A 27,026-nucleotide genomic window follows, 5' to 3' on the forward strand; every position below is an offset into this window, starting at 1 on the left:
ATTTCTAGCATATTACAGCAGGGGCGGGACCATGATGACACATCCTAAGCCCCGCCCTACCACTTAACTAATGAAGTGCTAGGAACCAGGAGATTGCCCTGCTCTCCCGGGCGACCGGGAGGACACCCAGAAATCCGGGAGTCTCCCGGACATTCCAGGAGAGTAGGTAACTATGGTATAACCAAACTCTGGCAGGTCTGAGCTGGTGCAGAGTTCAAGTTTTTGCAGAGTGGGAATGGCCATGCATGGCAATAAATCTCCCAAACATGCATCCTCTCCATCCCTTTACCTCACTACAGTTATCTGATCCTGCAAAACGAAATCTTGTTTCTGTACCCTTCTACAAAACAAGGAGCACCATTGTATCTACTCCACACTTCTCTAGGAACACCCAACTTCCCCCAACTCCTTCCCTCTGTGCAGACTTCTGCTAATCTGCAGTGAAGCCATCTTTCTCCAGCACACCCATGCAGCCTGGGAGAAATCTAGGTACAAAACTGTCACATTTTGTATTAAATGTCAGAGTGTCTGATTCATTTTAAATAATGAACTTTGTTCCGTGAAAGGGTATTTATTTTTATTTTAAGTCCATTAAGTCCATTCAATATTTATGTATCAGTTTCTAAAGTAGACATTTGTGGCTTTGATATAAAAGCAAAGTTTCAAGAAAACATTTCACACGGTAACAGTTTCTATTTGGACTTAATCCAGTCAGTTTAAGGCTTTGTTTTGCCGACTGAATACATAACAGAGAAACCCCAAGTCATGTCAGGATGAGAATCGCAATGTTCGCCTCTGGGAAGAAAGTCTGGTATTAGTGGTATTAGGAAGGATTAAATAGATCAGTTTTATCTTCTGTGTAAGGACTGGAAATTTAGAGGTTATGAGAATCCAGTAAGCAATAAAGAAGAATGATAAACATGCTGTGTCAGTTCGATAAAGTTTTCACTGAACTGAAGATTTTTTTTTTAAAGCAGCAATGAATTGCAAGCTGCCTTGGTTATTACAGCACTCTAGATAGGCTATTGATTTGTCTAGCGCAATCTGAAATATATAGCAAGGTTTGTGCATAATTTGTAAAGACAGAAAGCCATCTACAGTCAGTGTCTCAAGAAGAAAAAAAAAAAAAGACAATTGAACCAAAGACCAGACAATGATGCAAGCAATAACAGTGGAATCAGGAACCAAACTGAGAGAATTGTCTTTGCCACTCAGCAGAACTAGTTCTTTATGCAAATAATATTATTGCAGTTGATAGTGTTCATGAAAACAGAAGCTGAAAAGCTTATTTAGTACAATTGCCGGTTCACTGCTATGTTCATATGTATTCTCCTTATCGGAGCAAACAGCTGTTAGCAGGAAGGTCCTCTTGTGACAGAACAATCTATTACTTGTGATGACATTCTTTGCCGGCAAATCATTAGAAGACGAGAAAAAGGAAAATCTTACCTTTGTTAATAGAGGATTCATTGCTCTCAGACCTCTTGTAATACACATTAAAATAGTATATAAATACAAATGCATGATTTTATCTTCACATATTGTCATAGAAAATCACATTATTAATGCAGAGAGTACATCTTACATGCACAATAACATAGAAATATCAAAAATTAAAACAAACAAACAGTTTTCATTAACATTTGTTTTTCTGCTTCTGTTCCATTTTCAGAATCGATTCTTTTCCCCCACCTTGTATTATACTTACAGCTCAGCAAATCAAATGTTATCTAGAGAAGTCCTGCTTTTATATTCCTTTACCACATGCACAGTAGTGAATTAGCAAGATGTCTGGTCACTAGCATTGTGCAGTAATGGCCAAAAGTTTTGAGAATGGCACAAATATTATTTTTCACAAAATCTGCTGCTTTAGTTTTTAGGATGGCAATTTGCATATACTCCAGAATGTCATGAAGAGTGATCAGATGAATGGCAAGTCCCTCTTTGCCATGACAATGAACTTTATCCCAAAAACAACATTTCCACTGCATTTCAGCCCTGGCGCAAAAGGACCAGCTGACATCAGGGGGTAAATGTATCATACCCCTGTTTCTTCAATTCGCGGGAGTTCGGCGTCTTCGCAGCTTAAATTTAAAGCAGCGCTGCCTTGTAAAGGGAATCTTCCCTTTACAAGGCAGCGCCACTTTAAATTTATGCTGCAAAGACGCCGAACTCCCGCGAGTTGAAGAAACCGGGATATGATACATTTACCCCAGGTCAGTGATTCTCTCGTTAACACAGGTGAGAGTGTTGATGAGGACAAGGCTGGAGATCACTCTGTCATCCTGATTGAGATAGAATAACAGACTGGAAGTTTTAGAAAGAGGGTGGTGCTTGAAATCATTGTTCTTCTTCTGTTAACCATGGTTAACGGAAACACCTGCAGTCATCATTGCTTTCCACAAAAAGGGCTTCACAGCCAAGGATATTGCTGCTAGTTTGGTGAAATCTAACGCCACCACTTATTGGATCATCAAGAACTTCGAGGAGAGAGGCTCAATAATTGTGAGGAAGGGTTCAGGGTGCCCAAGAATATCCAGCAAGCGCCTGGACTATATCCGATCAGCTGCGGGATTGGGGCGCCACCTGTGCAGAGCTTGCTCAGGGATGGCAGCAGGCATGAGTACATCTGCACGCACAGTGAGGCGAAGACTTTTGGAGGATGGCCTGGTGTCAAAAAGGCCAGCAAAGAAGCCACTTCTCTCCAGGAAAAAAATCAGGGACACACTGATATTCTGCAAAAGGTACAGGGATTGGACTGCTGAGGACTGGGGTAAAGTTATTTTCTCTGATGAATCCCCTTTCTGATTGTTTGGGACATCTGGAAAAGCACTTGTCCGGAGAAAGAAAGTTGAGCGCTACCATCAGTCCTGTGTCATGCCAACAGTAAAGCATCCTGAGACCATTCATGTGTGGGATTGCTTCTCAGCCAAGTGAGCGGGCTCACTCACAATTTTGCCTAAGAACACAGCCATGAATAAAGAATGGTACAAAAACATCCTCCATTAGCAGCTTCTTCCATCCATCCAAGAACAGTTTGGTGAAGATCAATGCCTTTTCCAGCATGATGGAGCACCTTGCCATAAGGCAAAAATGATAACCAAGTTGCTCGGGGATCAAAACAGCGAAATTTTAGGTCCATGGCCAGGAAACTCCCCAGACCTTAATAACATTGAGAAATTTTGGTCAATCCTCAAGAGGCGGGTGAACAAACAAATACCCACAAATTCTGACTCCAAGCATTGATTAGGCAAGAATGGGCGTCCATCAGTCAGTATGATGACCCAGAAGTTGATTAAAAGCATGCCAGGGCGAATTGCAGAGGTCTTCAAAGAGAAGGGTCAACACTGCAAATATTGACTCTTTGCATAAACTTAATGTTATTGTTAATAAACGCCTTTGCCACTTATGAAATGCTTGATATTTTACTTCAGTATACCATAGCAACATCTGACAAAAAGGTCTAAAAACACTGAAGTAGCAAACTTTGTGAAGACCATTATTTGTGTCATTCTCAAAACTTTTGGCCATGACTGTACATTACCATTGTAGTATGCACAATACTTGAAGCAGCTTTTAGAGCAGGGCAAGTACACTGATTTTTAATAAATACTGGATATGTACTGATGTTGGTCAGTGTAACTGGGTTAGTAAGAACATTCAGGAGCAGGACCATTCAAGCAGAGCGTACTTACACCCAGGTTCAAATAGAAATGCATCTCAAATTGAATACGGTCGGAACTAAACTACTTCTGGGCTCTTTTTCACACTCAACTTATGTGCAAGTTGCGTTTTGATATAAATTAGGCCCTGTGTCACCAATGTGGCTTTTGTTGTATGCTTTGGGTCATGGTCCAGCTAGAGCATAAATCATCTTCTAGGTCTTAGATCTCTAGGACTGCAGCAGGGTTTTCTTCTAAGATTTGTCTATATCTTGCTCCATCTACTTTGCCCTCTTAGTTTTCCAGTTCCTTAAGCTGAGGAGCATCCACATAGCATTATGCTCTTGTCCCCATGATTTATAGTAGGGATGATGAACACATTGTTGAGTTTGGAACATACTAACTGTTGGTTTTTAGAACTAACAGATGAGTGAGAAGCCAACTCAAAGTTGTTTGTTTTTATATTATGTGTAATTGTGTTCTTCTATGGTAGAAAAGTACCTGGATGCTTCACATTTATCAGGGAGGGGATTAAGTCATACAATAAAAGCACATAAGTAATATTTTTCTATATCAAACCTTTTCTGTAAACACCAAAAACCTGGCTACTTGTGCTCACTGATACTCCATTGCTCTCAGAACTTTGCATGCAGTTTTAATTCGGGATAGAGTGCAGACAAATGGAGGAAAAAGTAGGAGACAAAGCCAGAGGCTGTAGGGTAAGCACAGACCAGCAATGGTATTGTATTTATCTAAAAGAGGTCAGATACAACCAGAGTTTGCCATAAGGACAAGTGTCATAGTACAAAATCAGAGGATGAAATACTAAAGTCAAGCAGGCAGTAAGGATCATTCATCAGAAGTAAAGGAAATGGTCAGGGCTGGCAGAGTTTAATCATGGTCAAAGTTTCAGGCTAGTTCGGCACACAGAAAACAGCAACAATAATAACCCAGGATACTGCACCAACCTATAATTGGCAGTGAGACTATGGGTGAGTCCCTTTTACATAGACAGCAAGCACCAACCAGGAGGCTTGGATCAGTTATGACCGCAAGCGAGGTCAGATGTTCCAGGGTACAAATATGCCCTGGCCAGATCAGTGGATGAGTCAGTATACCCCACTAAAGATGCCAACACCTCAACTATGTTCTGGACTGAGCACAGTGTTACAAATATTTTCCATGTTGGGAAGACTACTGCACATATATCTTACCAGAGGTAACATAAGCAACACAGAACAGGCAACACCTGTAGTAACAATGTGTTCTCTTGATTGGAGTCTGCAGCTAACGACTCCTATCAAAGGGGTGAAAAACAACAGCCCTCCCAAAGGACTAAGCTGTTGTTTATGTCGAATATACCATCCACTCTAGTGCTAGCTAACACAGCAACAACAGCAGCACCCTGGTCTTATCAATGTTCTATCGGAAAGGTATGTTGTGCAAAACTATCTCTTAGTAGTAGATGTAGTGACCTACCCTAGATAAGGAATAAGAGTGACACCCACAATGCAGTAATGTCACAGACAGGAAATACACAGTAATACACCAAAAGCCTACCTTTAATGGGGCCCTGAATAATGGGTACTATGAAAAGAATGCACACCAAAAGGCTGTCGAATGGGTGCTATGGATCTATGGATTAGGACACAGGGATATGTGAAGGGGGAGATGAAGGGGCAATGGCCTGAGGGACAGAGACACAGAACAGGGAAAATAAACTGCATCCTACCCTCCCCCTCCCCCCCCCCCCCCCCCCCGGTTCTTTCGCTTCCACCTAAACACTGCAGACTGTAGTTGTCTAGAACTTAGCAATGCCATTTCACTATTTAAAACAGTATCAAACTGTATCAAACTGTATCAGTAGTCTGCACAGAGAAGGCAAACAGTGCGGTGTAGGGGAGTTTAGTGAGAGCTATGAACACATGGGGCCTGATTCATTAACGCACGAACAACAACGAGTATTGTGAGCTTTATTAAAAACGCACTTCTGTATTCAGCGAAAAATGGAACTGTGGAAACCTTTCTTGTTTAATACGTGTCTGCTCTGACAGACACAATACAGACACAATACACTGCAGGATACATACAATACACATGAGCAATTTAAAGCCACAGCAGGACATACAGGAAAAAAAATGTCTACTGTACATTAAATCACTATTACTAGGCACTTACACCTGACCTGCAGCTGAGGCAAGTAATAATACAGAAAAACCGTGTACCTTAGATATGTCTGAAGCTTGAATCGGGGGCTCCTGCTTGCCCTCGAGCTTGGCACTCCCTTATTGTACATTGACTACATGCATGCACCAATTCCCCTCCCTATTCCGCCCCTGAAATTTTAGGCTGTAGTAAGTGTCCTTTGTGCTCGAAGATGAATTTCATGCACTTGTGTTCATTGGTGTATAGTCAGTTTCTGAACTTTTACAGAACAATTTAACTCAAATGTCAGCATGTATCGGCATTTGCGTTCCTTATTGAATCAGGACCATGATGTATACTCTGAATTCTGATTGGTTCCAACAAGCTGAACATTGAACACATTTTCATGGAATTGTAATTCAAGCATGGAGGCAGAGAATTGCTACATTAGTAAAATTGTTAATATCCAACTGTGCCTTGAGTATGTGTGTCTTTCCATTCTATACATCCACACTTAAGTCGAAGTAGACATATGTAGTCGTGATGGAATTCCAACTAAATATGACTCATGACCTTATACAAAATGTCACTTGATTACACTCAGCCACTGCCCTTCTGTTCAGCAATACCAGCATCCTGTATATTTATAAAATATGCCATTTACTAGGTCTCACAGGTCAGCACTGCATTTATTTATCTTGTTATGACGCTAGATATGAAACTGGCTTTCATTTTTCAGTATTTAGATTTTTTTTCTATAAATATAGAGTCTTTTGATGTATATGTATCTTGAGATGCCTGCAACCTTAAATCTAGTGTATAGATGCATCTGAAGCAAAATACACATCAATAATAACATACATCATAATTTTGAAAACAGGTGCAGATTTTATGTTTGGCAAGAAAATATTTAAAAATAAGCCACATCTCAAAGAAGGAGGCTTAACTTGCATCTATGCTTCCTTACTGTTCTGCACTTGCATGCACAAGGGTCTGCAAATGTCAGTTCACATTAGTGGCGCAAGTTGTGCACATGCGCATCGCAAGTACAAAATTACCCAGCATGAATGCACTTCCGTGCCTCCTCCTTAGTGTCAACATTGTAATTATCCATCTTTCAATCTGGTAATTCTCCTAAAGTAATATTATACTGAACAAATAATGAATAACTAATTTTGTCGGATACACCTCTCTCTCACTAACCGAGTCTTGGTCTTTTGTTCTTGATTTCTGACCTATCGTTTTACTTTTACAACTCTTGTACTTCAGCAGTGTTTCTAATTAATATAAACATCTTTTATGAAAATGTATGGTCAAGTAATATTTACTATGTTTGCTATGTTTTTATTTACTTTGCAGTTCTCATGAGCTACAAAGCCTTTGGTTTTGCTTTATCACAAAATATTGTGTAATGGTAATTTTGCTTGTTTCTCCCAGGCAGTATTGTGTACCTGGGAATGATGATGGGAGCATTCTTCTGGGGAGGCCTAGCTGACAAAGTGGGGAGGAAGCAATCTCTCCTGATCTGCATGTCTGTGAATGGATTTTTCGCCTTCCTTTCCTCATTCGTCCAGGGATATGGATTATTTCTAGTCTGCCGATTACTTTCTGGATTTGGGTAAGAAAGGATTTCATTTTTCATTTGAATGCCTATATGGCCTATAAAATATTCTTAAAACATCACTAAACTCTTATTTTGCTATCAAATATACATTAATGAGTAATACATTTTAAAATAAAATAGTCTAAACCACAAACCTAGTTCTCTGGTTTCTACACTAGTCATGCTGGTGAAAGTTGATATAGTTGATAGTTGAAATAGCTGATGATGATGATGATGATGCCTATCAAGATACCTCAATTATAAAAATGTGCTTCCAGACCTGCAGTTCCTCCTAGTAAAAAGTCCATATTTAGTCATCTCCAATAGAAGCTTTCAGACAGTAGGAAAGGATACATTGGCAATATGTGCCTCTTGGAAAAGTTCTCCTGCACATATTAATGGGCACATCAAAGCTTGCTCATTTAATGCATATGCAAAAGAATAAAGGAAGGTGAGTAAAAAATTGAAGGGGGTCGATGCATTGTGAATCCATCATTGTAGCCCCACCCCCCGTGTCATGGAGGCCCTTAACCAGGCCACTTTACTAGGAATTGGGTAGGATGCGGGAGAATGGTCTGCTCTCCCTGGAGTCCAGGAGACCTACCTGGCATTTGGGAGTGTCCCAGATATACTGGGAGAGTGGGCAAGTATTGGTAAATGCAATTTTCATTTTAGTAATTAATACTGTCCAGACACATATGCTACTGATGTTTAGATGGATGAATCTTGAGTGAGTCATTATTTTGTTAGTGCTTTAGCTCTGTGCTATAGGGCAGAGTTTGTGACCTCAGCTCCTCTTACTATTGGTAGAGCAGGCAATCTTTTACCCACCCTCACGTGACCAACTAAACTGCTCATCAAACAGGCCTGCATTCCTTCCTGTCACCACAACAACACTTACAACAGGATGTCACCACAACACACGGTAAGGTAGCAATCATAAAGCATTAATTAATATTAAATAGGCATGAAAAAGAATAATCAAAGTCATCTTAGTCAACATTTATTAAAATATTACATTTTACCTTTCTTGCCTCAATGCGCAATCATTGGCTGGGAAGATTCTGATTATTCTGGGAATTTTTAACATGCCTATCTCATATTAATGTCTCATGAGTGTTAATTTAACTTGTATTGATGAAAAACTGAGCGGATACTGACAGCAAGGCAAAATTAAATTACATTTTATCAGCTGCCTGTACAGCACCCTGATATCCAATATGTATATGTAATGCTGTTGTCCTATGTGAGTGACAGCATGCAGCTGACAATCCTAAATCCATTTAAAATATGGATTAATATACATACAGAATCAGAAATAGTATTTAGAATTACATGCAGTATACAGTACAGGAGCAAAGTTACTATGTAGATGTCCAAACGTACACTAAGGACAGATGCTAAGAATCACTGTAAGGGTTGGCAAGAGTCTGCCTGGGTTTGATCCCATGACCTCTGTACTTTAGTGCCTATTTCCTTACAGCAGGTGGTATATCCCTCTTCATATTCTCTTTTTGAATGTATGGTATCTTAATGTTGTGTTTTTCATCTGGCTGAAGTGAGTTCCCCACAACCTCCAGGAGTATATAAGGCCAGTTTGTACGCTGGAGGTTGCTGGATAATTTTATGACCTGTCCTTTTTTCCAATTGCTGAAATTGGGAACTCCAACAGCATTTTGGATGCCTGGTCCTATCCCTTCCCCATTCTTGTGCTATTTAGATGTTATCACTGCCTTAGACTTGTCTGATATACTCTGTTGTGTTTGTATAATCTTTATGTTATCATAAACTCTGTAATCTCCTTCTTTCTGTAGGCCAGAGAGAAGGAGGTTATAGTAGTCAAGGTGAGAGATTACAAGAGAGTGAATAAGAGTTTTGGTGGCTTCCATGGTGAGAAAGGGCTATAACTTGGATATATTCTGGAGGTGGAAGTAGCAGGATTTTGATAGTGACAGCTGGAGCAACAGAGTCAAGTGCGGTGGTAAGGGTTTGATTATAGAAGGGCACTGTCTCAACAGGGAACGACGTGAGACCAAGGAGGAGGGGAATATGGTAGGATCAATGGTGTCAAGATACCTCCTGGTGAAAGTAACCATAGGGGATGGGGAATGTGAGAGGGGTGGAAAGATGCTAAAAGTGAGGAGATGGTGGCCAGAGAGAGAGAGGAAAAGGTGAATTGATGAGGTTGGAGACAGTACTAAGGTGTGAAAAAGCCAGATCAAGGTAATGGCCACTGCAGTGGGAGGGAGAGGAGGGCCAATGAGAGAGACCAAGGGAAGAGGAGAGGGAGAGAAGTTTGTAAGCGGGTCTGAGGTATTTCCTATAGGGATATTAAAGTCTCCCAGGATGAGGGAGGGAAGGTCAGAGGAGAGAAAGTGAGGGAGCCAGGTGGTGAAGTGAAGGAATTGAGAGATGGGACCAGTAGGACATTAGATAATACCAAAACAGTGGTGGGTTAGGTGGAAGAGGCAGGTAGGGTGTACCTCAAAGGAGGAGAAAGAGAGGGAAGGTTCAGGGGAAAAAAAACAAAAAGAGCAGCAGAAGGAGTGAAGTATGCCAATGCCACCACCTTGCCGGTCTCCTGATCTAGGTGTGTGGGAGAAGAACAAGCCCCCAAAAGAGAGAGCAGCAGTAGATAGCCAGGTTTCAGTGATGACTAACAAGTTGAATTTTTTTTTTACTGATTACATTATATTAATCTCTGAGCAATTGAAATCAATATGTATGACTCTTACAAGGATCATGGGTGGCTCATTAGCATGTCATATCCAGAGCCACAGGGAGATCGGAACAAGGCATGATCGCACATAGATTTTGCAGATACATGGAAGTTTCATACCGCATAGTTTGATGGAAGCATCTCCATATCTGTTTTTATAAAGGGACTGATAATGTTGTTATGTAACTTTCCCAGGATTCAAAGAATTTCTGGATGTACATCTCTTTCTGAAGAGATGCCTCCAGCCAATCCATTAACATGATAAAGACATTTTTTTCCCTTAAACATATCTAATGTAGGGGGTGAGCTCTGGATCCACATGTGGATAATACATTTTCTATCTGCTGCTGATATTGCCAGTATTAGTTTTTGCCTTCCTTTGGAAATTCTAGTATTTTGCAGCAGGATGCCCAAGATTGCCCATTCAGGCGTAAATGGAAGATAATTCACCAATTCAGTTGTTGCAAATCTCCACACCTGGATCCAGAAATGGAGTTAACTCTATCATAGATAAAGAAGAAATATTATGGATAATTCAAAACAAGTTTCATTTGACTTAAATAAGATACAGAATAGTAAGGGACAATTTTAGCTTCTAAATGTATCTATACAAAATGTTATGGGACTGATGCAAAGTAGGACGTACACCTGTTTGTTTAGCGCACAATATGCATACCCACAAAAGAAGCGTTCGTCTACATCCATATGCAGCATTGACACTTCTCGGAGAGCCGGGATGTGACAGGCAAGGCGCAGGCAAATGCAATCAAAGTACAGTGAGGGCTTGTTCTCGTAATTGCGATTGGGGCAGACACGCAAGAAGGGGCAGATATACGCCTGTCAGTAGCTGTGTCACTTGCGGGTACATGAAGGCTGGTGCTGCTGATGATGCCAGCATTAGTCATCTGCTTCTGATTGGCTGATTTTGGATTGATCTCTGAAGCTGATTTTTCATACCTATTTCATATCTGATCATACCTATTTTATTTTAGAATGGATTTCTTGCTATTTTCATTCATACATAAGGAGGAAGAGTATACCTACTGTACTATAGCGGTTTTTTTTTCCATTTAAATCAAACATAATAGTGAATGCATCTACTATCAAAACATAGGTAAAAATATTTTCTTGTGCATATGACCAGGCTCAGTGTATTTGATGTACCTGTGACCTGGCATAACCCTGGTTCATCTGCTACTGGTGCAGAATTGCAGAACTGGATGCATCTTAAGCATACTTGCTGACTCTTTCTGTTACCCCTCCAGGAGATGCCAGAAGGTAGATAAAGTGCCACTGCGGAGGGGAACAGAATGCCACGAATTGCGTCATCTTACCCCACCCCCAAAATGCAATCACATAAGCTTGAAGTTTGCATTTGCAGACTGTACCAATGGACATATTAATTCATGCAATTTTTCTCATATCTATTCCCTTGTGACATCAGAAATTGTGAGACTTCCACACATGTTAATGTACAGATAGAATATGAATAATAACAATACTCATCAGATCTATAGAATCCCTGGCAGGGGAGGGCTGGCAAATTTTAGCCTGGGGGCAAGAGTCGAATCAGCAGCCTATTAGGAACCTTTTAAAGGAAATAAAATGTAGGTGACCCAGTGACCCAGCCCAAGGTAGCCCACTATGGGACCAGCCTGGGGGACAGATGCCCCCCTGCCCCTTATCCCTGGGTAGTTTTTCTTGTGCCTTCTCAAATGACATGTGTATGTTACTGTGCATAAAATGTCGTACTACTGGGAAACAAAGCTGAATTTCCTGACACACCATAAATAATAAGATGCAGGATACCAGTGGGGAAACACTTCTGTTGTACAAGTTATAGTATTGAGAATCTGAATGTATTGATACCGACCTTGACTTCTACTTTAGTGGGTAGTGGGACAGACTTTACAGCTCACAGGTACATTGTATATGGGAAAGAAATCTGGGTACATTTCAACTAATTCAATAAAAAATATTATGTAGAGAAGTGACACATGCAAAAAACAGTCCTGGGGGTAAATGTATCAATCTGAGAGTTTCCGGCAGGTTTGAAAAGTGGAGATGTTGCCTATAGCAACCAATCAGGAAACTCTCAGCTTGATGTATTTACCCTCAGAAATTTTCTTACTGACAAAATTAATTAAGATATAAATGAGTCTAAACCAAGCAGTATTTTAGTACAAGAGCCGAAAAAGTTAATATTAACAAAGGCTGCCCTTGAAGTGAGGTTTTTACTCTTTCTGCCATGCGCATTTTCAGCCAGACCCACAATCCTGCATCAGGTCACATAGAGCATCCAGATCCCTTAATAGGGGTGTGCTCCTTGTTATGCTTTAGGAAGACATGCACATATGTACAAATGTTCTACACAACTTTATATATTGTAAAAGACCGTTATGGTCTGACCTGTGGGCTATAGTTTATGTCAAAAGGAGGTTTATTTACGAAAACTTAGAGGCTGATTTTCTATCTCCACCTATTGTTGAAATAGAAAATAACGTCCCCACAGTCTATCAATATAATATCGCCAAGTAGCTGAGCAATAATTAGCATCCTTGGTGATATTGACCCAGAGCATTAAAGATTAATTTACCTCTTCACCTGGTCAGTGTCAGGGGATTTATACTTGTATGACCTGACTAGCTGGTTCATGCATGCAAAGTGGAACTAAAAGTAAATATAGTGAAGGCAGTAGGAGAAATGGTGGTTGTTAGGACTCTGTCCTTATTTTGAGTCAGGCCTGCAGTACCTCTATGCTACCAGAGGTGCTGCTGTTACACTCTCAGATTTTCTCCTCACCTGCAGGAGTCACTTTCACTCCCCTGTTTAATCCCCTGCACCTGCCTCACTAACCATTTTTTCTTGCCTTTCAACATACCCCTTGCTCGTGTTCCTTGAATTGTAGTCTACTATGTTCCAGACAGTCTGAGCTTATGTTCCTGTGGATATCCTGCTAAACAGTGTTCTGTTTCCATGTGTACCTGGACCTGGCGGATTACCATGATTTCCAGCTCACAGTCTGTCAGCATTCATGGATAGTATTCTACTATGTTTCAGCCATCCTGATCTTATGTTCCTGTGCCTTGGATATCCTGCTAACTAATGTTCTGTTCCCATGTGTCCTTGGACCTGGCTGATTACCATCATATCTCAATGTCTGCATTTTCACAGTAAACTTTGCCTGTGTTGATCATTTTTCCTGCTTTGCCTGGGATAGTCTGCATTCCAGTATTTTGTTAATTAAATTAAGTTTTTTAAGTAATTGATCCGTGCAAGACATCTTGACTTCTCAAACTGCAGATCTAATGGATATTATTACCTTCCATGCCTCCATCTGTAATGCCCTCACTTACGTTATATCATTCTCAGAGGCAAATGCAGGATTTTGATTGTGAGGATTCCAAATTTGTTTTTTATTAAATATTAATATTTTCTATATAGACATACATACTCTACATACACTACCCACTATGTGTATTGTAAGTATTATATGTATGTCTTGCTTTAGAAAAGCCAATAAGTCACACAGCCCTATAAAAAGGAGTCAGTGCAAGACAGTACTTGTGTAATGCTTGTTTACTCTATTGTAAAAGTATTTCTGATCTAGAAGGGGTATTTCAGGCACATATAATATTTCACTATGCTTGTCTGTATGCATGTATTTGTATATGCAATGCCTTAGCGCAGTGCATCCAAGTATGATGCAGCCCCAATTTTGCTTTATTTGTAACCTAGCCTGATAACTGGGCCTCAATGCTTTACAAGCTTGGAATACTATTTTTCTCACTATCCAGGGCTGCCACTATCCATGATAACTAATAAAATACTTAATATGTACTATGTATACAGGATAAAAAACTATGTGCGTCTGATTTTAGATTCAAGTCAGGAAAGGACACGAGTGCACATCTGATAAATATTCAGCAGGTCAGGTCAATAAATTATCATCATATAGTGACCATTCACCCGAATGAATATATTGATAACTGCCTTTCTTAGGAAGCATATTGATCACTCGTGTTTTTAATTAAATGTAGCCATTGATTGCAGTTTGTTTGGTTTTTTTTTTAAGCATTTGGTGGTTTAGTTATACAAAAATCACAATAATTCTGAAAACGATCCCAATGCAGCCGCCTGTGTGCCCCCACGGGCTTCCCTCTCCCAGCCCGCGCCTGCTAGTGGGATAAGGGCATAGCTTAAACAAGAGGAGTGAATGTGGCTCCGATAGGAGAATGGGACAGTTGTGAGGGTGTACTAGTGTAAGTAGTTTAGGTGGGTGTAATCAAAAGATGGGTTAATGGTATTGCACCATTGGAATGACATATACATTCAAAAACAAGTCTTGTGTTTTTTCCATTAACATAGTTGGAATGTTTAATTAAAATGTGATTGCAAAATACATGATCAAAAGCTTAAGCTGTTGTACTTGTCCTCTTAATGGAGCTAATTAAACGCAAATTCTTTAAATTTACTTAGGTTATAAATTAAATGGTTTGTCATTTGACATGTCTGGCAATGGCCATCAGTAACCAGGCTAACATGCTCTTCACCTATATCAGCCCCCTTTTCCATTTTTCCATTAATTGAGTCGTACTTATGTATGAGTCAGACTCATTTAATAACAAGGGATATAGGATACAAGACCTACGGAACTACAGGGTTAAAGCAGGATCCAAGTTCAGAAACACAGTAGACCGTGTCAGGTATAACAGTCTGACATATGCAGCACCAAATCAGTATGCAAAGGGTTATGGTAAAGCAGAGGTCAGGGACAATATCCAGGAGAATAGTCCAAAACCAAAGTTAGGGCAGGTAGGATGTGCAGTGAGACAGGCTCAAAACTCCAGTAGAACCAAGTATCAGCATAGTCAGCAACCTAGCAGTATCTAGAACAGGTGTGGATCTGGTTAAATGGGCACATATTGCCTATACATTATTCACCACAACTCAATATGGCAGGATGTGCCATTGCAAGCACACCTGTCATATATTCACAGCCAGCCTGACTCTGTTGTGTAATTGGTTATTTATCTGGCATCTTACACTCATTTTAGCCTATTAGAAACATACACATGGGCTGAATTCCATTAGACTGAAATAGGGTATCTCTATGTTCAGCACACTCCACATATGACTACATGTGAACTCTGCATATATTAATCCCTCAGTTTGTTTCACAGTATGAGGAGTACAGTGAAGCAGCTCAAGTGCCTGTGTGTACAGTAAATACTCTTAAAGGCTTATTCCACTTTATAAAAATCTCCCAACCACCTGACCTGAATTATGGTGAATCATTACTCTGTGCTGTTTGAGGATCTCCAGATGACATCAGGCCACCACAAAGGAAACATTTCATGGAGATCATGGGAAACAGTTTGCGCAAAAACATTTTTAATAAAAGAAGGTTGGCAGACCCTAGACAGAATAGAATAGATTATGCTGCACTTTGTTTCTTTCATGGATCAAGATTCAATATTGTGCCTTTCATTGTTAGTAGTACAGGTAAACCACACACAGCAGCAGGTGTGCAGTAATCAGGATAAAACAAACAGAACAGAGCAAACAAACTCATAGCAAATGATACCAGTCTGATAGCTCAAAGCTAGATAGCGGTTTACAGGCACACTCTTTCCTCCTGGTAGACCGTTTTCAGACTGGGCTGTCATACCTTATAAAGAAAATAACCCTGTCCAGTTATGTCAGGGAGTGTTTGAACAATCAGACTCCATGAGAACTTAACCCCTTCCTCACATGTGGCAGGTACCCACCGTGCCACAGTGGCAAACAGTCTGTATACAAAGTGATGGCCTCTAACATTGCCCTGAACTACATGACAAATGCACAGTTGACCTAAATACACATGCATTGAAACAGACCAAGTGCCACCCAGCATTCACCAACATGGGTTCCACCATCTTTAAAGTATCAATATAGAGATTTTTTTTTTCCTAGTCTACCTTCAACATATGCCGAGGATTCACTGCACACATTTCACTGTCTTCTACCTCCTGTAAATGAGTCACAGCTGAAATTTACCAGTTTTCAATTTGTGGGGAAATTAGATTCCATTTTGGCCAGTTATTGGCTACAACATTAATTCAAATTAATCAGGATATGATATTGGGAAGATGTGTAGGTTGTTTTTTTACATTTTTCCTAGAGCTGTAATTAAATCTTTATTATGGCTTAGTTCCTAGGGAATATTCATTTCATAAACAGTGATATTAGTATGTCTTGGTTCAATACAGTTTGTAATTAACATATTAAAAGAACGATAGCACATCCAGAATTCCCCTGTAAAATAATGAGTGCCTTTGAAATCACATTTGCACAATTTGTCACAATTTATCTTGAGTATGTGTAACATTTCTTAATATTTTCATGTAAATATGAGTAGATGTATAAGATCAAAGTATTTTTGAGCAATACAAGTTTGAAGAGTTGTACTTGCATTTATTGATCAGTCCTAAATCAACTCTGGTATTTTGGCCGGCCCCTGAGATGTGATGGGCAGGGATATTAACAAAGAAACTTTCCCACAATACTGGACAAGACCCCTGATAACTACACCAAAACAGTAAAAAATAATAAGCACAATTTTGCTGGAGTTTCTTCCCTGGCTTCCCAAACGGCACCACCCGGCCTTGGCCTATGTTATTCTCACGGTGTGTCACACTCTCTCTTTGTGAGACTCCACAAACAAGTCTCTCCGCCTGTTTCCCCCTGGCTGTGAGCCGGTGTGGCTTCGGAGTGGAGGGCCAGAGGGATCACACACTTCCACCACATAGAGGGCAGTTTTGACCTGCAAGTTTTTTCAGACTTACACGAGAGACAACACATTCCCACCTTCATATCCGATATTTCATTTCACCCATCCACTCCCCTCTTTCCCAATTAGAGTGTAATTGTACTTATAATGCCAACTTGAAGGGGGCCATCTCTCTCCTCTACCACTCTGTCCTAGCCCCATCGGTCCCTCCACCAGTCCCCTACTTAGCAGCCTGGGAGGATGACCTGGGCAACCCCTTGAGCGAGAAACAGTGGGTTACAATCCACACCTGGGTTTATAAATGCTCCATTAGCGTGGCCATCAAAGAAAATTCCTACCAAGTTCTCACCAGATGGTATCTGGTCCCCGCACGCCTCCATACTATGTTCCCTAACACCTCTGATGCATGCTGGCAGCAGTGTGGTCAGCAGGGAGACTGTATACACATATGATGGATGTGCCCAGCACTGTTCTCCTTTTGGGCCGATATCAGCTCCCTTATTGCAGATGTCCCTGGGGTCACCATCCACCTGACTCTGCCAACTGCCTCTTGTGTGCCCCCATCCCCCACCTAGACAAAGCCACTGACAAGCTGATCCTGCACATTTCCTGTGTCGCAAAGGTTCAGATAGCTCGCAATTGGAAAAAAAGCAATCATCCCCTTGCACCAGGAGGTAGTCAACCGTATATGGTTTGTGTCCCGGATGGAATACATAATTAGTCTTAATAACAACAAAGTGGCTTCCTTTCACAAAGTCTGGGGTGATTGATACTCACATCACCCTACTGCCTGGCACACTGTAAACATCCACCAGTTATTATTCACCGCCACCTACCCCCCCCCCCCCCTCCCCGACATCCCCTGTCAGCTCCTGGCACCCCCCCCCCCCCACATACCTTTACCCCATGGCAGAGGCATATTAGGTCTGCTGCAGGACATATGCCTCACCCTGGCTCTCTCCATTTTCAGCCCACTGGGTTAACCTGGTGTACCATCTTCTATCGAATGACTGTTAAGCTGAGCCGGTCTATTATAAACATGTCCTATACACCATGCCTATGTGATTTTTGTAATGCCATGCCTTTTAGTTCGCTGTTGAACTTCAAAACTTTCATAAATGGAATTTTTAAAAAAATAATAAACACAATTCTTATTGGATAACTCCCCAAAAGCCTCATTTACCAATTTATTAAATATACAATATAACCTTATTTTCTTCTTTTATCTGTGCCAGTCCAAATAGAAATAAAATATTAAAAAACAATACTGAAATATCACTATAAAAATGACCGACCCGCACAGTGCAAACTGCCGGAACTCAGAGCGGAAACAAAACTGATAGGGGCAGTTCCGCACGGTACACCTAGAAACAAATCACACCAGCAGTTTTTACAATATAGCTCATCTCTACTTCATCATGAGAGTGTGGGGACTGTCTTTATTACTGGTGGCAATTTTGTGTGTGCAAAGCATTTTATTACCTTGCTTGGATTGTGCCTGGTGATGCAAAATGTGTCCCATTAAAAGGTACAGGATGAGACCTAGGGGTTAATTTACTAAACTGCGGGTTTAAAAAAGTGTAAATGTTCCCTATAGCAACCAATCAGATTCTAGCTGTCATTTATTTAGTACATTCTACAAAATGACAGCTAAAATCTGATTGGTTGCTATAGGGAACATCTCAACTTTTTCAAACCCACAGTGTAGTAAACTAATCCCTCCGAGCTGGTGCAAAATTGAGGTCCATTTTGCAGAGTGGAAATGACCATTAAAATGTGTGCTCTCCACCCCTTGAAGGCTTTATATTAAGTGATTGTAAATGTTAGTACAAAGTAGTGATAGAGCATACAAAACAATTAAACGCAACTAACATTGACAAAAGGAAAGGAAGTATGATTTAAAGTATTTTAAAGATACATGTTATAATATCTAAAGTACACATCACTAAATCAGATGCACAATTTAAAGAGGAGTTTTAGAAGAAATTATTCAAAATGAACAGATTTTGTGGAGCTTTGATGATTGCTAGCCAGTTAAGATTGTACATTGAGAGTGCTACATTAACCAATTTGATTAAAAATTGTTTTGTTGGTAGAACAGATGTCTTACATTCCGTAGCAGACATTATGGACATTTCTCTGCTTCTGTTTGAAGGTGATTTCCCACCAGTAAAAGGCCAGTCTTCAACATGATTATATGATCAATGAAATGAAGTAGTCTTGACCACAATCTCACTTTCATCTCAAATGAATCTAGATGAAAAGGAGGTAAAATAGTGGTGGTTGTTTTTATACGAAGATATTGAAATCTGTACAAACAGTGCAAAGGTAAGTCAGGTGAAACCAAAATCCCTGGCACTGTGCTCTAGTGAGAACCTATGGGTCTAGAATATTTACATACATAGGTAGCTAAATGGAGAAGAACAATGATGAGGGACAAAGTTCAGGGCTTCTTTCACATAAAGCAATAAAATGTATGAAAATGACCACGGGTTCTTTTGACAGAGCAAAAAAGAGAAGGGGAGAAAGGGAAACTTTATCTGGTCCCTGTGGCAAAACTAAGGGTGGTTGAAATCAGTGAGAATTGATTCTAACCACAGCTGTAGAAGCTGAGTGCAACAGTCAAATCTGTTTGACACCCAGTAATTCAAGATCTTTATCAAATATCCACACTCAATAGAGTCAAATGCCTTATGGGTATGAGGAGACATCACTGCTTTTGAGCATACTTTGCTTTGGTTAGATGAAATTAGCATCTTATTCTACTATCTGTTGTTTCTTCAGGAATAACACCTGCTCCTCCATATACAGTATGCCCCAGCTACTCACATATTTCTTCCAATGATCAGGCCATGGCTGTTGAAATAAAAACCAATAGGAGTCAACTTAAGCTAAAATTTTGGTCACTAGAATACTAAATAAATGATTGTAGTTATCATTTATTTAGTATATTTCACAAAATGACAGCTAGAAACCCGCAGTTTAGTAAAGATACCCTTACATTTTAATTATAGGCCTGATACAGCTTGTTGAGTGCTTATTATCTGGTGATATTAAGCATTTATTCTCCACACAAGAACAAATGCGTCCATCTGTACAGGAGCCCCATGTTCTCTACATAACTCATCTAATGTGAACCTAAGTATTATATCAAAGAGATGTACTCAAGAGAGGAAAAAAAAGAGTATTGTACTCATCACCTTGAAACTGTTAAATTATTGCTAATGTAGATTAGTCCAAGTTTAACAAATCCAAAACGGGTTGATTGAGTTGATAGCAGTAAAATGTCATCTCTTTAATTTCAGTTAAAAAAAAAATCTACCTCTGACACAGAGGTATTTTTTGTGCACCAGCAAGGTTGAGTTTTTGTGCCCTACTACACTGTTATACTACACACTGTTAGTGTTATTAGAATATATAGATGCTATCCCCCTCCTCCACACTCACCTCTTCTGCTGCATGTAAAAATGTATGAGGATAATAAAGAATCATGGTGTGTGTGTGTGTGTGGGGGGGGGGGGGGGGGTTCTGGGTACCTGCTAGGGACCTTTGGATTTGTCCCTGGTGTAGTGGGTATATCTGGTTTACTTGATATCTTTTCAACTCTTTCCCAAGTAGTTTAGGAAAATATGAATATTGGGAGATATGCTTTCATGTGTCTTAGATTTACCAGCTTAATCATGAATTAACATAATAGAATAAATTGGAATAGATGTAATGAGAAATATTGTTTTATATTGGCTATGAAAAAATCATGTCACAAAGACGTCTCAACTTTTACTACTAAATAAGTCCTCTTTCTTTACTTGATAGGCCATATATCTATGCAGTAATAGTCATTGTAATAGTAATTGTCTGCCAGAATCCTACCTCTCTCATTGATAGTAGCTCTAATGTGTCAAATTGTGCTCCATGGAGTGATCTTTATATTTCCTGAGAATTTTCATCTAGGGACTTGTTTCACTTAGAGCAGTATTGCCAGACCCTTGCTGAACAACCCACAGTCAGGCACACACAAGGGAGGGAGGGGGGGTTTCCAGTTGCAGAGAAACCCCCTCCCCTCTAGCCAGGACTGTTGTCAGGCTGGTCCCCTTCTTCAGGACCACTACGCTCCCCGTCTGTGGTATGCGTCCTGCCTCCCTCTTTCACAGGGCGAGTCATATTTCTATTCCTTAGAGGTGATTACACTATGCTTCCTACTATAGTCAGTGGTATTGTAAGTTTTATGCCCTGGGTTATTTGTATATATATTAGGTCTGTCTATTAATTCTAAATGCAATTTATTTAATGCTGGGGCTAATTGGGGGAAATAGGTCTATTTATTAGCTGTGAGAGCTATTAATTTAATGTTGGGTTGGAAGGGAGGAAATAGGTCTACTTATTAGATGTGGAGGCTATTAATTTAATGTCAGGGTTGGAAAGGAGGAAATAGGTCTATTTATTAAATGTGAATGCTAATAATTTAATGTTGTGGCTAGAAGAATGAAAATAGGTCTTTTTATTAAATCTGAATACTATTAACTTAATGTTGGGCTGGTTTCAGGTAGGCAGGCCTAATTATTAAATGTAGGTGCTATATTTAACATCTGGGGGGAGGGAGGCCTAAATGGGTTCACTCACTGCTAGACTTTCCATAGTTTATGTTCTTTTGGCTTTTTACAAAACAGAGCTCCAACATTCCAGGATCCAGACAAACAGCAACTCTGCGTAAGAGACCAGCAACTGCAGGTGGTGAAAAATACAAGAACAGGTAGAAGAGAGCAGCGCTGTCTGTTAACTGTTCTGATTCTGGTGGGACAGTCCTGATTTTATGTGACTAGTCCACTCAGTCAGGACTTTGCCCCCAATAGTTGGGAGGTATGTCCCACTTCACATTGTACTGCTCATTAAGGGCAAGCTGCAAGCACTACAGTTATATGCAAGCAGCTCACCCTTGACTAGCAGTACAGTGTGACATAGGACATCCATCACAACTATCATTGCAGTTGGAACAAAGTCCTGACTAAGCGGGACAGTCACATAAAATTTGGATTGTCTTACCAGAATCAGGACAGTTGCTACCACCGCCTATGTATTTGAAGGTGATAGGAAGAGATGGAAACGAGTCTAGCACTGTCTCAAATGATAGCCACTTCCCTTTCATACACTGGCAGTGTGGAATGGAAATCCCCCCCCCTCTAGAAATCCTGCATTTGTCCCTGACAGTATCATGTCAATATGTAGTCTTCTGGTTGCAAGAAGAGAAGATCGCAATATAAATAAGCAGTAATATAGTATTTAGAACAGAACTTACTTATAATTGTTCCTGTATGTGTTTATATCCTTATGTGTGACAGTATTTGTATTCTTTATTTTAAAATACCATAAGCCATATCTCCCCGTATCTGCCGCAGAGGCTTGTGGTTTAAATACTGTGCAAATGATCAATGCGATTTTTAAGATTGTCATAAAATGTTATGGCTATTCTATCTCACTGATAAAATTGCACCCAAAATGATTAATTATAATAATGGCTGTCATGTAATATTGGATCTACACCAATGATTTATGTTGTGGAGATCTACTTCACTGTGTCTGTCAGCTTTACAAATACCCATTTTTCATGTTTTAGATAATGGGAATTTAGACAGGTAATAAATAACATAGAATTCTAAGTCAATATTAATCTCCAAGCACACGTATTATTCTTGAAAGTATTATTTTGTGTCTCTTCTTAAATCATGCATGTTTTTATTTCTCTGGTTACATTAATGTTATGGTTATTTGGTGGAAATTGGATGTTACACTACTCACCTACAGTACAACTATGGCTGTATTTAGCATTCCGGCTGCTTTAGGCATTGGGAGTGAACGTGTCCTGAATTACTGATTTCACAGCCCACACATGATCATGTACCTCCAGTCAACACTCCCTCCTCCATTATTCCTATTGGGAAAAAACGTTGCTGGTAATCAACAAGTAGCCTGACAAAATAGATTTAGTTGAAAAATAATTCTTATTAAAGTCTTCAAACAAATTACTATGTTAATTAGAACTCTCATGGATCGTACTATATTCAACCCATTCTGAATGTGATGCTACTCTGGGCCTGTACTGAAGGGTTGTTAATGGATCACATCCAGCTTGACTGGGACCTATTAATGTGGTCTGAAGTTCTCTGTCCACACAGGCCAATAGCGATCATACTTCAACCACATCTACCAAAATGCATACGAATGATCCAATAATTTTCATTGTATTATGTATCAGGCACTGCTATGTCGGGTCAATTGCCAAATATTAAACGTGATTTTACATCGTGTGTGACTAACTTTTTTTCTTAACTGAAGATAAGTTTGTTGACTTTTATAAGATATTTTCTGGAGGTACAGAACAAAAACAGGGGAAGGGAAGGAGAAGACATAGATTAGGGGGGAAGGGGTACATAGTAGATAGGGAACACAACCATATATCATAAAACACAGGCATACTACATAGTCACCTCTCTAAAGTAGTCAAATACAAGTATAGCCAGTCAGCTAATAAAGTTAGAATTTCAAAACCATAAACATAAGTGGCGTCTTCTTTTACAGTATGGAGACCAGACCATTATAACCATGTATTTAAACTTAAACAATGTGAACTTCTCAGATAAAATAAAAACCGTTAAGGCCCAGGAGGACCAGTCATGTCTAACTAATGGGGGGTCCAGGCGGGGCTCCCTCCGTAACATAAACATGCCAACTACGCCATTTCACTAGTGGGGAAGTGGCTGCCGTGGAATACGGAATTCCCAGAGTCTCCATCTCAAAATTGAAGTTCACTTTTGCTATGATCTTAGGCAAAGTCGGTGGAGTCAGTTGCTGGCCTGTGCTATGGCAGCTCTTGTTGTGATAAAAACTTGACCCATCTTGGCTAACTTTATAATATTTTAGTTCCTGATTTTCTCTTATGAAAAGAAAAAACTAGAATATACTCATTATAAAAACAATTATATGATGTCCTTTGAATGGTGTTGCCCTATGTATGTATCTATTATGCAGTTAGAATAAATATACCCAGCCCTGATGACCTATATCTGTTACATATTCTTACATCTAAAATAATTACACTCTACTTTTAGAAATTGTATTTGAACAGCAATTCCCTTTCCGAACACATCATCTGAACCACGTTATAAAATACAGCTTTATGAACTAGGTGTTATTTGCTGTTTGAAGGAACTGTCAATCATACTTACCTTTGAGGACTGGTAAAACAATCAATTTCAAATAAAACTGTTGAATCAAAAATAAAAAGTCTGATCACAAAATGTAAATAATTGACTTATATGCTTTATAACTTTTACAGGATTGGGGGAGCACTTCCAACCGCATTTTCCTATTTTTCGGAAGTCCTTGCTAGAGAGAAACGTGGAGAACATCTCAGTTGGTTGTGTATGTTTTGGATGATCGGGGGAATATATGCTTCCGCCATGGCTTGGGCCATTATTCCACATTATGGTAGGTGGAGTTTTCTGTTCCCGGTATTGTAAAAATGTGACAAGATTCACATCCAATGCTGTAACATAACACTTCAAAACTGAAGCTAGAGCCATAATAGTAATGTAAAGCAAAATGAAATGCTGAAATGACAGGCCAGTCATCATTAATCATTCACAATAAATAGCTAAATACTTGAGTGTCATCATTTTGATCATAGTAAGAAAGTAAATGGTAGAATATAGGGTGCATATCGTTGCATAATTGGATTAATCAAGGTGACTAATGGGCTGTCCCTTTTTTGCCTATTCATGAATTCTGCATGAACTGCTACTTTTTATCAAAGTACGGAGAACAAAAGTACAAATTTATTGCTTAGCTTAAAGGAATTATACTGCCCACTGATTCAGACATAGTAGCTATAGTACTAGCAGACTTCCTGTTCTCTCATTGGTAATTATCTGTAGTTACTTCTCCTTCATTGACCTCTGATTGGTTGTGGAAGTCAACGGAAAAAGAAACCACAGCAGAATGAATTATCAATAAGATAGTAGATTTCTTTCTAGTATTCTACTATCACTGCACTAGCATGCAGCCTAATTCATGACTAGTGGCAGCACTAGTTAAGCAGCAGCACCAAGAGACTGAAAGTTGTGCCAGGACATTGAGGGAATTGAGGGGTGGGTGGAAAGTGCATGGGGGCTATGATCTTTGCTACCTATTTTGTTATGCCCTAAAATATAATGTGAATATAGCGTGCACAGCACTTTTACAGCCACCACAATTTGCTTTCTATTTTGTTGGAACATAGATCAGAGATTTAAAATTAAATATGACTCCAGACTCTCTGATTCATGTTTTCGTGATTTCATGCTCACTTAAATTTACCCAATTGCAAAAATGCCGCAGTTAGCCCACAGGAAACAAAATTAATGGAAATGCACCAACTGTTTCTTAGAAAAAAAGGTAATAAGAAAGTTAAAACGTCCAGATTGTTAAGCCCCAAGTGAAATGAAAAATGCTTGGGCAGATGTTTTATTACAAGAAAAAATAACATTCAGGAAAATGCATTCAGGAGATGCTTATCAATAAATGTGGAGGGAATGTGGACTGCATGAAAATAATATTGTACATAATATTCTCTAGTATACTGACTGATCTATATAGTTCATTGAAAATGAAAACATTTATGGTCTAAATAGTAACTGCTTTTAAAAGAACTCTAATAAGTGTGTGTGTGAATTTGGGACAATTTTTTGTGGGTTGTAGTAGTATGAAGGCCAGCACTTTACCAATTATAAATAAGCTATGACTCTAAACATTAGAGTGAAGTTGTTAGTACACATGTTTTAGAGGCACCTCATGTTAAAACAATTCCTGAAAACCTCTAGAAAGAAAGGGGTTTGAAGCTTTTCAGTCTAGAACAGATTATAAAGCTATTTGGGTCAAACATGGAGGATCGAGGTGTATTACTATCCAGGAACTCACAATGAACCTTACGACAACATATATCTAGATCTGCAGGCCTCTCATCTTGGTTAAGGTCAGTGTTCATGGCACCAGTAAGACCCTGGGGAAAAATTTATTAATGGCAAAGAAGCAAGGGTAAAATAGGATCATGAGTGCTAACCACAAGTTCACAAACAAGTCCTTTGGATGATCCTCAAGAGTCTTGAACAATGTTCTATAGAAAATTTAATTAAAAGTGGAATGTTTTCCAATGGCGTTCACTCTCTTATGACTGCAGATTAGTTAACAACGTATTCTTCCATAAGAATCTTAAACTAACAGTCAAGTATTGTTTGGACATCCATCACTGTGGCAGAACCAAGCAGACTTGCCATAATGTTCTCTGCTTTGTATCAGAGGACTCTACTGAAGAATGTCCATGCACTAAACCTGAAGCACAACTGGGTCATACAACAAAGCAATGATCTGAAACATACTAACAAGTCTACACCAGAATGGTTGAAGAACAAAATATGTATAGTTTTGGCATGGCTGAGTCATAGCACAGATCAAAGCTCCATCAAGATATTAAGTATGAATATGAAAGAGGCAGTTCATACTCAAAAACCACCAAATGTCACTGGGTAGCAGCAATTTTGCAAGATGGAGTGAACTAAAATTCCTCCAAAGCACTGTGTGAGCCTAATCAATTATTTCAGGAAATCGGCAGCTATTAATGCTTACGGTGATGTAAGAAGTTACTGAGTTCAAGTGGGCAATTATGTCTTCCCAAATGGCATTGGGTGTCACATTCACTAATAAATACAAAGTATCAACATTGTGTACGAATTGTTCACTCAGCGCTCATTTTACTTAATATTATGTTTTGTTTGAAGATCTGATAACAATCACTGTGAAAACTATGCAATATGGCAGATAACAAGGCAAGAGGGAAATACGTTTTATTTAATTTTTTATGAATGTCTACACAGATGGATCATCTTTATTTTAGAGAAATAACAAAAAGTGTGGGGAAAACACGTGGAGAAAAAGCACTGCCATGTACTAGTGATGCCGACTGAGTATAGTATGCATGCTAGAGTGGTTCTCCTGCATGCTGCATAGGGATATAAGGGTGCATATTATAGTGTGTGTGTGTGTGTGTGTGTGTGTGTGTGTGTGTGTTTGTGTGTATATTGTAGTGAACAGGGAGGA

At 39.5% G+C, this 27,026-nt stretch overlaps 1 protein-coding gene across 1 annotated transcript in view; it reads left to right on the forward strand.

The window, feature by feature from the left end:
* SV2C (synaptic vesicle glycoprotein 2C) overlaps nt 1-27,026 on the forward strand; it is a 158,297-nt gene that overhangs the window by 66,646 nt on the left and 64,625 nt on the right. Inside the window, exons 3-4 of the mRNA XM_075182034.1 lie at nt 7,245-7,425; nt 24,232-24,383. Of these exons, the coding sequence (XP_075038135.1) occupies nt 7,245-7,425; nt 24,232-24,383 (333 nt within the window). The remainder of the gene's footprint in view (nt 1-7,244; nt 7,426-24,231; nt 24,384-27,026) is intronic.

This window comes from Mixophyes fleayi, chromosome 1, assembly GCF_038048845.1.
Source record: "Mixophyes fleayi isolate aMixFle1 chromosome 1, aMixFle1.hap1, whole genome shotgun sequence".
Lineage (NCBI taxonomy): Eukaryota > Metazoa > Chordata > Amphibia > Anura > Limnodynastidae > Mixophyes > Mixophyes fleayi.